General features: G+C 39.9%; 1 protein-coding gene across 2 annotated transcripts in view; it reads right to left on the bottom strand.

Annotated features, from left to right (window-relative positions):
- Positions 1 to 13,096, bottom strand: part of Armh3 (armadillo like helical domain containing 3) — a 193,698-nt gene that overhangs the window by 108,497 nt on the left and 72,105 nt on the right. For both annotated transcript variants that reach the window (XM_042689297.1, XM_042689298.1), the window contains 4 exons: positions 10,721 to 10,779; positions 9,040 to 9,105; positions 7,557 to 7,626; positions 6,239 to 6,299 (listed from right to left, as the gene is read on the bottom strand). In XM_042689297.1, the coding sequence (XP_042545231.1) occupies positions 6,239 to 6,299; positions 7,557 to 7,626; positions 9,040 to 9,105; positions 10,721 to 10,779 (256 nt within the window). The remainder of the gene's footprint in view (positions 1 to 6,238; positions 6,300 to 7,556; positions 7,627 to 9,039; positions 9,106 to 10,720; positions 10,780 to 13,096) is intronic.

Here is a 13,096-nt window from a genome sequence, read left to right as displayed (position 1 = left end):
ACCACATATATAGAAAAGGCTGGAAGTGGTGCTGTGGCGCCAGTGGTAGAGTGCTAGCTTTGAGCAAAAGAAGCTCAAGGACAGTGCCTAGGTCCTGAGTTTAAACTCTAGGACTGGCAAAAAAGAAAAAGAAAAAAGAAGTATCCATGTTTCCATCTAAGAGTACCTTTAAGAAAAGTTTCTTCCATCCACAAACTATTTCTCCTTTAACTCAAAACGAGCAGCAGCAATGAGGATGGCCACAAGAATCAAGGAGTATAGTCCTTGCTGTAAGTCTTGCTGTAAGCAAGACTTCCTTGCTTTTGTAAATGTGTTTATAAGCACTGTCCTTCATCGTTACTTTACCTATTTCATTCATATACACACAAAAAAACTTTTCTTCTGACCCACATTCTGATTCTGAGCAGTCTTTCCACACTACATATTTCTTTATATTTCACCAGGAGAATTATAAACTTACCTGAAATGGCAGAAATTCATTCTGCTAAATTCATTTTGCTAATTCATTTTGAGAAATTCATTTCTTATTACAGTGTATGATTCTGAAAAGCTGTACATAATGAGAAGTGAGAGCAGCAACCTGGCCTCATGCCCAGCTGGGAGCAGATAAGTTCACCTAAAAAGGACTTGATGCTCCAAATTCCAAAAACTGGAAAGGGAGCTGGGAAGCTGGGGAAGGAAGATCTGGAAACATGCCCTTGGAATGTAATAAATAAAGCAAATTTAGCCTGAGGGTGAGACCTTCTGCCTAGCCTGTCAATTTGATGCCTCATTATATTCTCCATCTCTAACTTCAGCACATTCCATTGGAGCAGGTGGAAAAAACACCTTAGAAAGCAAAGCAACACAAAAAACTTTGAAGGTGAAGTTAAAAACTAGGGAGAAGGGGTGAAGAGTATGGTTACTGTAAGCCAGGATTACTGGCTGAAAATGTGAGAGTTGGGTGAACATATGTACTTTTACCTATATAGTTTTTAACACACAATCTTATTATTTTATCCCACTTTCAAGTCTTTCCTATTATCCACATAGTCTTCATTGTTTTTTCTAGTCTGACCCTTCTTCCATATACTCTGTTTTAACCATCCAGAATTTTTATTTTTTGTTGATCCTGGGGCTTGAACTCAGGGCCTGGAGGCTACTTCTGAGCTCTTTTTGCTCAAGGCTAGTGATCTACCACTTTCAGCCACAGTACTACTTGCAGTTTTCTGGTAGTTAAGTAGAAATAAGAGTCTCACCGAGAGGTAGAGCACTGGCTTTGAGCTGAAGAGCTCAGGGACAGTGCCCAGACCCAGAGTTCAAGCCCAATGACCAACAACAACAACAATAATAATAAGGCCAGGCACTCATGGCTCACGCCTGTAATCCTAGCTACTCAGGAGGCTGAGATCGGAGGAGGAGGATCGCAGTTCAAAGGAGGAGGAGGATCGTGGTTCAAAGATAGCTCGGGGAGGAAAATCTGTGACACTCTTATCTTCAATAAACCATTCAGAAAACTGAAAGTGGCACTATGGCTCAAGTAGTAGAGCACTAGCCTTGAGCTGAAGAGCTGAGGGACAGTGCCCAGGCCCAGAGTTCAAGTCCACAACCAAAAAAAAAAAAGAAGTCACAGACTTTCCTGCCCAGGCTGGTTTGATCCGCAATTCTCAATCTCAGCCTCATGAGTAGCTAGAATTAATAGGCATAAACCACCAGTGCCTGGCCATAATTACTTTATATTCTACAAAAATAGCACATTTTGCCAGGTGTCAGTGGCTCACTCCTATAATCCTAGCTACACAGGAGGCTGAGATCTGAGGATCATGTTTCAAAGCCAGCCCGAGCAGAAAAGTCTGTGAGACTCTTATCTCCAATAAACCACTATAAAACCAGAAGTGGTGCTATGGCTTGAGCAGTAGAGCGCTCACCTTGAGCTGAAGAGCTGAGGGACAGTGCCCAAGCGCAGAGTTCAAGCCCCACGACCAACAACGACAACAACAACAACAACAACAACAAACAGCACATTTTCAAGTCTCTGCCCCAGATCATGCTAGTCCCCTACCTGCTATGTCATCCCATCCTGGACCACGCCACCACTCTTTTTTTGTCGGTTATGGGGCTTGAACTCTGGACCTGGGTGCTGTCCCTGTGCTCTTCAGCTCAAAGAGAGCTCTCTACCACTTGAGCCACACTGCCACTTCCGACTTTCTAGTGGTTTATTGGAGATAATAGTCTCAAGGACTTTCCTGCCTGGGCTGGCTTTTGAAACGTGATCCTCAGATCTCAGCCTCCTGAGTAGTTAGGATTACAGGTGTGAGTCACCGGCGTCCAGCTACCACTTTTTTTTTTTTTTTTTTTGGCCAGTCGTAGGGCTTGAACTAAGGTCTAGGCATCATCCCTGCCCCTCTCTGTGCTCAAGTCTAGCACTCTATCACTTGAGCTACAGAGCCACTTCGAGCTTTTTCTGTTTATGTGGTACTAAGCAATTGAACCCAGGGTTTTATGCATGCTAGGAAAGCACTCTACCACTAAACCATGTTCCCACACAATGCTACCACTCTACACAGAAAACTCTAAGGTTTCTTCATGACTTAGGTCAAACACATCTTTCTCAATATCTTATCTGATGTCCCATCAACATAGTTACTTTATACAAACCTTCCCTTTGTTACTTATTACAAAAGTATGAGGAATATGAGTTTGAATCTCAGTTATTCAATTTACTAGCTGTGCAACTATGGTTTCTGTGCACAAAATGGCCCTGACAATCCTAACCTCTTGGTATTTATAGCCTTTGTCTCAGTCTGTTTTGTGTTTTTATATAGAATAGCACTGACTGAACAGTTTTAAAGGAAGAATTCACTTCTTACAGTTCTAGAAATTGGGAAGCCCAAAATCAAGGTGCTAGCATCTGACAAGAGTCTTCTATGTATCACCCTATAATGACAGGTAGAAAGACCAAGAGTATGTGGGCACTCACATACATTCACACACAAATAGAAAGAACAGAGTGAGGTAAGAGTGAAGGGAGAACACAAGTGAACTGATAATCTCCAGCTCTAGTCCTTTTATAATTGGATTTAGTATACACCTTCCTATACACTTGAATTAGGGTTTTTTCTGCCAGTCCTGGGGCTTGATCTCAAGGCCTAGGCTCTGTCCTTGAGCTTCTTCTGCTCCAAGCTAGCACTTTACCATTTGAGCCACAGTGCCACTTCTGGACTTTCTGAAGTAGTTTATTGGAGATGAGAGTCTCATGGACTTTCCTGCCAGCGTGGGCTTCAAACATCAATGCTAAGATCTCAGCCTCCTAAGTAGCTAGGATTATAGGCATGAGCCCCCCATGCCCAGCTTGGGTTAAATTTCAAAATATAACTTTTTGGAAGAGGACACAGCCAAACCATTGTACAGTTCCTTTGCAATATAAAAGAACTGATTCATGTGATCAAAAGAAATAGCATGTCACTTAGGATTAGGTTATAAAAAAAAAATACTATGGCTTCCATTGGAGGTTCTCACACTTCTTTATTTCTTGGATTACCTGCTTTGGAAGAGGCAAGTTGCCATGTTGAGCAACCCTATGAAGAGGTATGGGTGGCAAAGAATTGAAGCCTGACAAAAACTAACTTTGCTTGAATGTAGGTTCTCCAGCCCCAGAAGACTCTTAAGATGCCTAATGCCTCAGCTAACACTTTGACTATAAGCCAGATATAGTGGCACAAGCCTGTAATGTTACCACACAGAAGGCTGAGGCAAAAGGATCGAGCTTGAGGCTATCCTGTACTGTATAGCAAGTTACAGGTCAGTTGGCACTACCTAATAAGACCCTGTCTGGAAAAAAAGTAAAGTGTTAGCCCTGTAGGAGAATCTATGCCAAAAATATCAGTTGAGCTGGATTCCTAAACCAAATGAACATTTGTTTTAAACCACTTGTTGAGGGCTAGTTTGTTATACAGTAATATGTAACTAATACACTTAGAAGCAAGACTCTCTCAAAAAAAATAGTCATGTACTGGTGGCTCATGCCTATAATCCTATCTACTAAGGAGACTGAGATCTGAGGATTGTGGATTGAAGCCTGATCAGACAGGAAATTTCATGAGATTGGTATTTCTAATTAACTACCAAAAAAGCTGTAAATGGATCTATGGCTGAAATGATAGAGCACTAGCCTTGAGAAAAAAAAAACAAAAAACAACAAACTCTGGGACAACACCCTATCTCTGAGTTCAAGTCCCAAGACCAGCACACACACAAAAATAACAACAACAAAATTTTTAAAACTAGAACATGAGATAATCTATTAACAGTGAAGCAAACATAATTCCTAAGGAACTGAGGTTCTGAGACTCCATTTAAAATAAGCAAACTAGGAGCCAGTGGCTAATGCCAATCCTCAGGAAGCTAAGATCTGAGAATTGTAGTTCAAAACCAGCCCAGGCAGGAAAGTGTGAGACTCTTATCTCCAATTAACCACCAGAAAACCAGAAATGGCACTGGGGCTCAAGCAGTAGAGCGCCTGCCTTGAGCTGAAGAGCTGAGGGACAGCACCCAGGACGAGGGTTCAAGCCCTGCAACTGGTCAGAAAAAAGCAGAAAATTAATTTGTTTCCTTTATCTTTCAACAAAAAAATAAGGATCAGATTTACTTCTTCTTCTTCTTTTTTTTTTGGTTGGTCGTGGGGCTTGAACTCTGGGCTTGGGTGCTGTCCCTGTGCTTTTCAGCTCAAGGCAAGCACTTTACCACATGAGCTACAGCGCCACTTCCGGTTTTCTAGTGGTTTATTGGAGATAAGAGTCTCATGGACTTTCCTGCCCAGGCTGGCTTTGAACCGCGATCCTCAGATCTCAGCCTCCTGAGTATCTAGGATTACAGCCAAGAGCCACTGGCGCCCGGCTTCAGATTTACTTCTAAACATTAAAAAAAGAAAGAAAGAAAGAGAGAGAGAGAGAGAGGAAGGAAGGAAGGAAGGAAGGAAGGAAGGAAGGAAGGAAGGAAGGAAGGAAGGAAGGAAGGAAGGAAGGAAGGAAGGAAAGGAAGGAAGGAAGGAAGGAAGGAAGGAAGGAAGGAAGGAAGGAAGGAAGGAAGGAAGGAAGGAAGGAAGGAAGGAAGGAAGGAAGGAAAAGTTAACTCTAACCTACTTATTCAAAACTAAAATTTATGTCGTTTTTCTAGACCTAGAAAGTAAAGACTGTATGTAGTCTATATATAATCAGGAAAACTAGAGATCCATTCATGTAAGTCTTCCTTAAATCTTAGACCTGGTTCTGGAATAAGGCAAACCAAGCAATCTTTCTGTGAATCAAAATGCTTTCTTGCCCAAAAAGTGGAGGTACGAATTCTATTGTCAGATTTAACTGAGCTGCTTTTAAAGAAAAAAAGGAGACACATTTGGAATCACAGTGATACAGCACAGCTATTTTGGAGTATTAAAGAGAAGTAAAATAAAGAAACAGCAAAGGAAAGAGAAAATCTTAAAACCTAAATTTTTTGTTTAATCTTTAAGTAGTTATACAAAGGAGGTACCATTTAACAAAGCAGTTTATGAATTAATATATGTTGATCATACCTTCTACATTCTCACCCTCCTTTGACATACTCCTTCCCTTATTTTTCTTAATTTTGTGGTATATGCAATGAATTATTTACTGCACTCTCCTCCCTTTTCCCCCTAGAGTTCAAATCCCAGGAATGACACAAAGAAAAAAAGAGAGAGAGAAAAGAAGAAAGAGTTAAAGAAAGGAAAGGAGGGGCTGGGAAAGTGGCTCAGTGGTAGAATGCTTGCCTTGCATGCATGAGGTCCTCAGTTCAATTCCTCAGCACCACATAAGCAGAAAAAGCCAGAAGTGGGGCTGAAGCTTAAGTGGTAGAGCGCTAGTCTACAGCTGAAGAGCTGCGGGACAGCACCCAGGCCCAGAGTTCAGGCCCCACGACCGACAAAAAAAAAAAGCATACTCGCACCAAAAATTTCCTATCACTTGGTTCTTCAAAATATATTTTCACATACTCACTGGGCACCAGCGACTCACTCTACTCAAGAGGCTGAGATCTGAGGATCATGGTTCAAAGCCAGCCCAGGCAGTAAAGTCCATGAGTCACTTATCTCCAATTAACCACCAGAAAACTGGAAGTGGTGCTGTGGCTCAAGTGGTAGAACACTCGCTGTGAGCTGAAGAGCTCAGGGAGGGCACCCAGGCCCATATTTCAAGCCCCACAACTGACAAGACTGTACTAAACAGTAACAAATCTTAGTACTTACACATAGAGATCCATAGGAAACTCTTTCATCATGTGTGTTACAATAAACTCTACCATCAGGTCTGAAAAAGGAAAGAAAAGAAATTAGAATAAAATTCATTCTTTGCCTTTGGGTTGAAAAAAAATTTGTGAAAACTATACACTTTGTACTGGGCTGAATACATACACCTGTATTAAACAAGCACTTAGACATGTTTTGTTGGTGGTGGTGATGGTCATGGTGCTTGAATTCAGGGCCTGGGCGCTATCTCTGAACTTTTTTTTGCTCAAGGCTACTGCTCTACTATTCTGAGCTAAAGCTCCAATTCCAGTTTTTAGGTGGTAATTGGAGATGAGAGACTCGGGGCTTTTCTTGCCCAGTCTGGTTTCCAATTGTGATCCTCAGATCTTAGCATCCTCAATAGCTAGGATTACAAGCATAAACCACCAGCATCTAGCCTTACAGGATACTTTTTGCAACACTGTTCATCACTTGCTACTTGGAAATTAATAAGTACTTAACTCTCCTACTTCCAGAAGACCTGCCAATAAACCAGATATAAGGGAAATTTCATTGTACAAGTATTTCATACCACTAATGCACTAAGTACAATGCCAGAGGGAAATCATATTCTGAGACTAGAGCAATGAGACAAGCAGAAAAGAAATTATGGATCATGTCCATGCAACCAGAGACTCAGCTATAAAAGCTCTGTCAATCTATCCCACTTCACTATCACGTTGTTTGACAGATACTGACTGAAATGGTCCATGGGGCTTTGAGTCAATAGAGGTTTATTATACAGTCTTAATTACTACTTTTAAAATCAAGTAGACTTAGGGACTAGGGCTGAATATCCAAGTTAAAATGAGATTAAGAGTTCCAGCTAATTCTTTTAAGGGAAATGCTGAGTTCTGAGCAGTCAAAATTATTCAAAATACAGTCCCTACCTGTCAGCTCTGTTAGCCCCATCTCAGCTTCATTTATTCAGGGGAAGTTTTGTAATGCTGACTACCTGATATATCAATTTGGAACAAGAAATAAGGTAAGATATTGAAATCTTGATCAGGAGTAAGGTATTTAACAAAGCTAAATCATGTATCAAGTTTAAACATACTCATTTGTATCTTTGGAAAGGTTATTCTTTGAATACTACCATTTTATTGAGCATTCTATATTCATTATGTTTACTTTGCCAAACATAACAATAATCATGGTTCCTAGGGCCAAGGAAGAAACATAAATAGTAACTTCTCTAAGGAAGAAGCACATTAACCAGAATATTAATCATGAAAACCTACCATTACCTCAGAAAAATGTCAGTTTTGAAGATACTCACCCAGTACTGCACACACTAAAGGACGGCAGGGAAGGTTCTTGTCTGCTGCCTTCTTCCTGTGTCTCATAGGCTTCATGTAAACACAAAGAAAGGAAATTAGCAGACATGTCAACTGATAGGCAATGGCTCATCATCATGTTTCTCATGCAAAAAATAATTACTATAGAGATGCTACTTTTTCTTTCCCTTTTTCTAGTGGTTAGGGTAGGGTAGGGTAGAGAAGACTTGTTAATGCTTCTTTTTTTTTTGGTCAGTCATGGGCTTGAACTATGGGCCTGGGTGCGGTCCCTCAGCTCTTCAGCTCAAGGCTAGCATTCTACCACTTGAGCCACAGCGCCACTTCTGGCTTTTTTGTTTTTTCTGTTTATGTGGTGCTGAGGAACCAAACCCAGGGCCTCATGCATGTGAGGCAAGCACTTTACCTCTGAGCAACCTTCCCAGTCCCTTGTTAATGCTTCTAAGTTATCAATGCAGGTCTGTGACACAAATATAATTCACAGAAGAGAATAGCCCACAGGGTATTGATGCAAACTACAAGAGAGCTGATGGTTTTTCTTTCATTTTACCTATATTGTATAGTAACTGTCCGCCCCTTTGGTACTGGAAATTAAACAGGGCTTTGCAATATTCAAGGAAGCCATTCTACCACTGAGCTACATCCCAGCCCTGAAGTAGAATTATTAACACAAACAATGCACACTAGAATTTTTCTTTGATATTAAAATAATTAGAAAAACAAGAGGTTATGATAGTATTAGCTAAGGAAATAGAAATAGTACTGGCTGCAAAATAAAAGTTAAGTCTCAAACTTAAACTTTACTACATTTTTAAACAATATACCTCCAGCATTCAAGATATTACCTGACCTTCCATATTCTATTTACCCTACCTCTCAGATGAATAAATCAAAGCAGCACCTCATTTTGGCCAATCAAAAATGATACTATGCCAAGATATGGAAACAAGAGGTTTTTCTTTGTTGTTGTTTTAATGTACTGTGTGAAGTTATTTCCTTTTTTTTCTTTTTTTCTTTGTAGGTTGTGGTGCTTAACTCTGGGCCTAGGCACTGTCCCTCTCAGCTCTTTAGCTCAAGGCTCGCATTCTACCACTTGAACCACAGCGCCACTTTCAATTTTCTGAGTGGCTTATTGGAGATAAGAGTCTCATGGACTTTCCTGCCCAGCCAGGCTGAACCGTGATCCTCAGATCTCAGCCTCCTGAGTATCTAGAATTACAGGCATGAGCCACCGTCACCCGGCAGTTATGGATTTTTCTAACCTCTCTTGGGCAAGTAACAGCTCTATGACACACAAAAAATTAACCAGGGCTAGGCATGGATCTGTTGAATAGCAGTCACACATGAATCTTTTTGGCACAATTTCCCAGTTGCATTTGTTCTCCCAATTTCATCCCAACTCTTCCAACACCAAAAAAAGAAAGATCCAAGATTCCCTAAGAAAAAACAAGCAAAAGTCACACCTACCATTCTATGTAAGTTTACTCGAAAATTCATGTTGTCATCATGTAAAAATGCATTGGCATACTGATCCTAATAAAAAACACAGAAAAATGAGGAGTGAGAACTATAGATAAGAAACTCAAGTCTGTAATCTATCATACTTCCCACATATGTTGTACTTTCAATTAGAAAGGTAATGAGGGGCTGGGAAGGTGGCTCAGTGGTAGAGCGCTTGCCTTGTATGCTCTAGGCCCTGGGTTCGATTCCTCAGCACCACATATGCAAAAAGAAAAAAGCCAGAAGTGGCGCTGTGGCTCAAGTGGTAGAGCGCTAGCCTTGAGCTGAAGAGCTGAGGGACAGCGCCCAGGCCCAGACCGGACCAAAAAAAAATAGAAAGGTAATGAATTAAGTGTAGAACCTTCATGTCAAACCCTACTTAAGGCAAGTCATTTTATTTGAGCACAGTCTCCCAACATATCATTAGCTAGTCAAAAATTTCTATGAAACTTATAGACAAAATATTAAGACCTAGGGACTTCAGACAAATGATGAGAGGAATCTGTTTTCCTACTCCCTCTTTTTTTCCATCTGCCCAAGGAGTCAGCTGTATTTTTAACAGCTTAAAGGTTTTCATAGGGGCTGAAGGCCCCATGTCTGGGCTCCACATGAGACTAGAAATAAAAAGAAAGGTCTGTGCTCTGCTAGGAATGAGCTCAGCACAGCAAGAGAAAATGGCTACATAGGCAGCATAGAAGAAGCAAGACCATGTCTATCCCTGGCCTTGCTGAAGAATGATGGAAAATCAAAACCTCATCATGAACTGGCAATAAATATAATGGGTGGCCCTTTCCCAACACCTTTCTGAAGATCTGACATGCCTACAGTCTCCAATTACTAGGAACTGTTACAATTTGTGGGAAGCAATTCCTTCAAAGATTTTTCTTAGAAAGATTTTTGAAAAGCAATTACATCAGTCCCATTGCTAATAAGCAGCTCTTCTATAACCAGCTGTCCCTAGCCTTGTGGAAATGAGGTCACCTTCCCAGAGAGAACATAAAAGGGGGACGGAAGTGTAAGAGTTAAGAATACCGAAAGAGGAGGTTGAAGCTATAAATTTAGTTCTAAATTGGCTCCAGTTTCTACCACACTTGTATGTCACCAAGATCCAGCGTAAGTTTGAATCTAATTACTCCATCTCCAAATGCCTTCTCATAAAGCTAAAGCACCACTGTTTTTACCCTATTGTCTGCCAAAATGCAATCAGTTTTACTCCACATCCCCACCACCAAGAAACCCGATCTCGTTTTTTTTTTCCCCTAAATACAAAAGACCCCACATGAGCAGCTTCAAGAGGAAAAGACTATTTTCCAAAGAGTTTTAGGTCTCTTGTTTAAAATTTTGAAGAGCCAGAATCTTCCAGTTTTCAACTACAGCAGTTATTTTATCACTATCATATCACAATTCATTATTATCTAGTAAATGCTGATTGAACCCACACTTGTATCAGACAATGAGAACACAATAGTGAAGGAGACAAAAGCCCCTGCTATCAGAGTTTGTATTCTAGAAGGATTAAAACAGTACAAAGGGGGAAAAAGTTCTCTCACAAGATTTAGGACCTAAAAGTAATAAAATACAAAGGAATTGACAAGAAGATAACATTCTGTAAGAGATTAGTTAGTACCAGAAGACAGGTGAGACCTACCTCTGCAATACATGTAAGGATAATCAGACAGAGCTTGCCACTGTGAAGCCTGTGTTCATCTGTAAAGGAAAAATAAACTCTATACATCAGCAAAAAGTACCAATAGGAAATAAATGTATATATCATAGCCAGGCATGATAGTGAACCCCTGTAATTCCAGTACTCCCAGTTAGGAGACTGAAGCAAGATGATCATTAAGAACGATGCCAGTCTGAACCATTGCCAGTTCCAGGCCAGCCTGAACTACATAATGAGATTCTGTTTCCAAGAACAAACAATGCATATCATAAAAAGAAACATTTACACTTACCCCACAAAATTTATGAATGAAAATGAGGATACTACTAGAGTAAATCTTGCTTCCCTCCTGTAATCAGTTAAATATGTGCCTGAGAGCCATGTAACTCTTAAAATAGTTTCTACTGTCATGGGCCATGACCTTTGCTTGCAGCTTAGCTCTTTGATTCTGAATGGTGAAATCTATCCTTTTTCTACCCCTCATTTACCACCACCTATACTCACCTAAACAAAATCTAGAATGGTTTTGGGCCTGTTCACAGCAATAAAATTAAAAAGAAATTAACTGGAGACAAAGATTACATACTTCTACCTGCATTGTTCTAATTGCTTATGACCTAGAAAGATGAAAACTCTTTTGCTGTTATGGGGTTTTGTTTGTTCATTTGTTTGGTTTTGAAACTGGGAAATGAACAAAAATCCTTCTGTATGCTAGGCAAGCACTCCACCATTGAGCCACATCACCATTCATTCATTCATTCATTTATTTGTTTCATACTGGGGTTTGAACTCAGGTCTCAGACTGGGCTGGCCCTCTACCACTTTAACCACATTCTAAGCCTTTTATAGCTCTAGTTATTTTTCAGATAGGTCTCTTTTTGTTTTTGCTATTGCTATTCTTTTTCCTCAAACTGTGATCTCTCAGAAAATCAGTTTGAAGGCTGGTCTCAAATTAATTCTCTTCTGCCTCTCAAGTAACTGGGATTACAAGTGTGAGACATAGTGTTAAATCTTTAATTCTCATTTTGAGACAGGGTCTCATTGCTCTTCTCATTGATCTACTAAGATCAAGTGAAAATAGGGTCTTACTACATTGCCCTGGCTGATCTTGAACTCCCAAACTTCCTGCCTCACCTTCAAAAGTATCTGGGATTACAGGCATGAATCACCACACCTGGCAGGTGTAAATTCTTGATTATTTTTTTCCCTAAACATTATTCATTTAGCAAATGAATAACTACTATGTGGCAAGCACTTGCTAGAAATCAGAATCAAATGTCTCCATACTCTTAGAATTCACAATCCAATTAAAAAAGAAGGTGTATGGTTGGGGCATATAGCTCAGTGGTAGAGCACTTACCTAATATACTCCTAAACTATGTTGAATTATAACCCTTTGTACAACTACTTAAAGATAATAAAAATACAATTTAAAACAACAATAATAATGATAATGTGATTCTAGCAGCTAAGGGCTGGTACAGTAGATCAGATACTAAAGAGCTGGTGGGCCAGTAAAGCCACAATGGGCATGTCTGAAAATAATTCTTTGTCATGGCCTTTGCAGTATTTAAGTTGGTTACTGGCAAAAACCAAACCTTGCCTCAGTTCACAGGCTAGGTTTGGTCTTTTGGTTTCAATTCTATGGATGATGAAGTGACCAGAGCAAAGAACCTTATATAATCACAAGAGCTAAAAATGAGTTTCAAGAGCCTCGATTCACTATCTTATATCAAGCAAAACTAAAAGTTCATTTTTTTTTCCTGAGTCACATCCATGCAGCTTCTTTTTTGTATGGTTGCTGCAATATTTCTAGAGAAAGGAAGAGGTTACCCATTTCCATAAAGAAGGAATCGCCTCAGGAAATGCTTATACACAAGAGTCTTGTTATCCTTGCCTGCCAGATTTTACCTGCTAAGTCTAAGGTTCACCCACCTCAGTAACTCCTAATGGAGTTACTATGACTATTCTAGAGGAGTCTGGGACACGAAATATTTGCACCATATAAATCCTAGGTGTAATTTTCTCCCTTGAAAGAACACATTTGCAAGACAAGAGAAGAAAAAAATCTAAGTTTGCAAAGGCAGAAATTTCCAAGAGCTATTGCAATATGTCTGAATATAACATGGTTTAAACTCACCCATCCAGACTCCTTTCAGTTCTGGTAATTCTTCATTTTACCTGTTTATCTTTTAGCTCTCATCTCTATTCACATTTTCTTTCACTCTGAAAACCCCTGAATTTAATTTTACCCCCCTTTCAGATCCATTCTAGAATACCTGAAAATCATCATACCAGAAACTCACTTAATTTGGCAAATAAAAACCTTCTAGAGCAAATATTAAATGCTAAAGAAAA

This window comes from Dipodomys spectabilis, unplaced genomic scaffold (assembly GCF_019054845.1).
Source record: "Dipodomys spectabilis isolate Male_0828 unplaced genomic scaffold, ASM1905484v1 ptg000125l, whole genome shotgun sequence".
Lineage (NCBI taxonomy): Eukaryota > Metazoa > Chordata > Mammalia > Rodentia > Heteromyidae > Dipodomys > Dipodomys spectabilis.
This window is presented reverse-complemented; position numbering and strand designations above follow the sequence as displayed.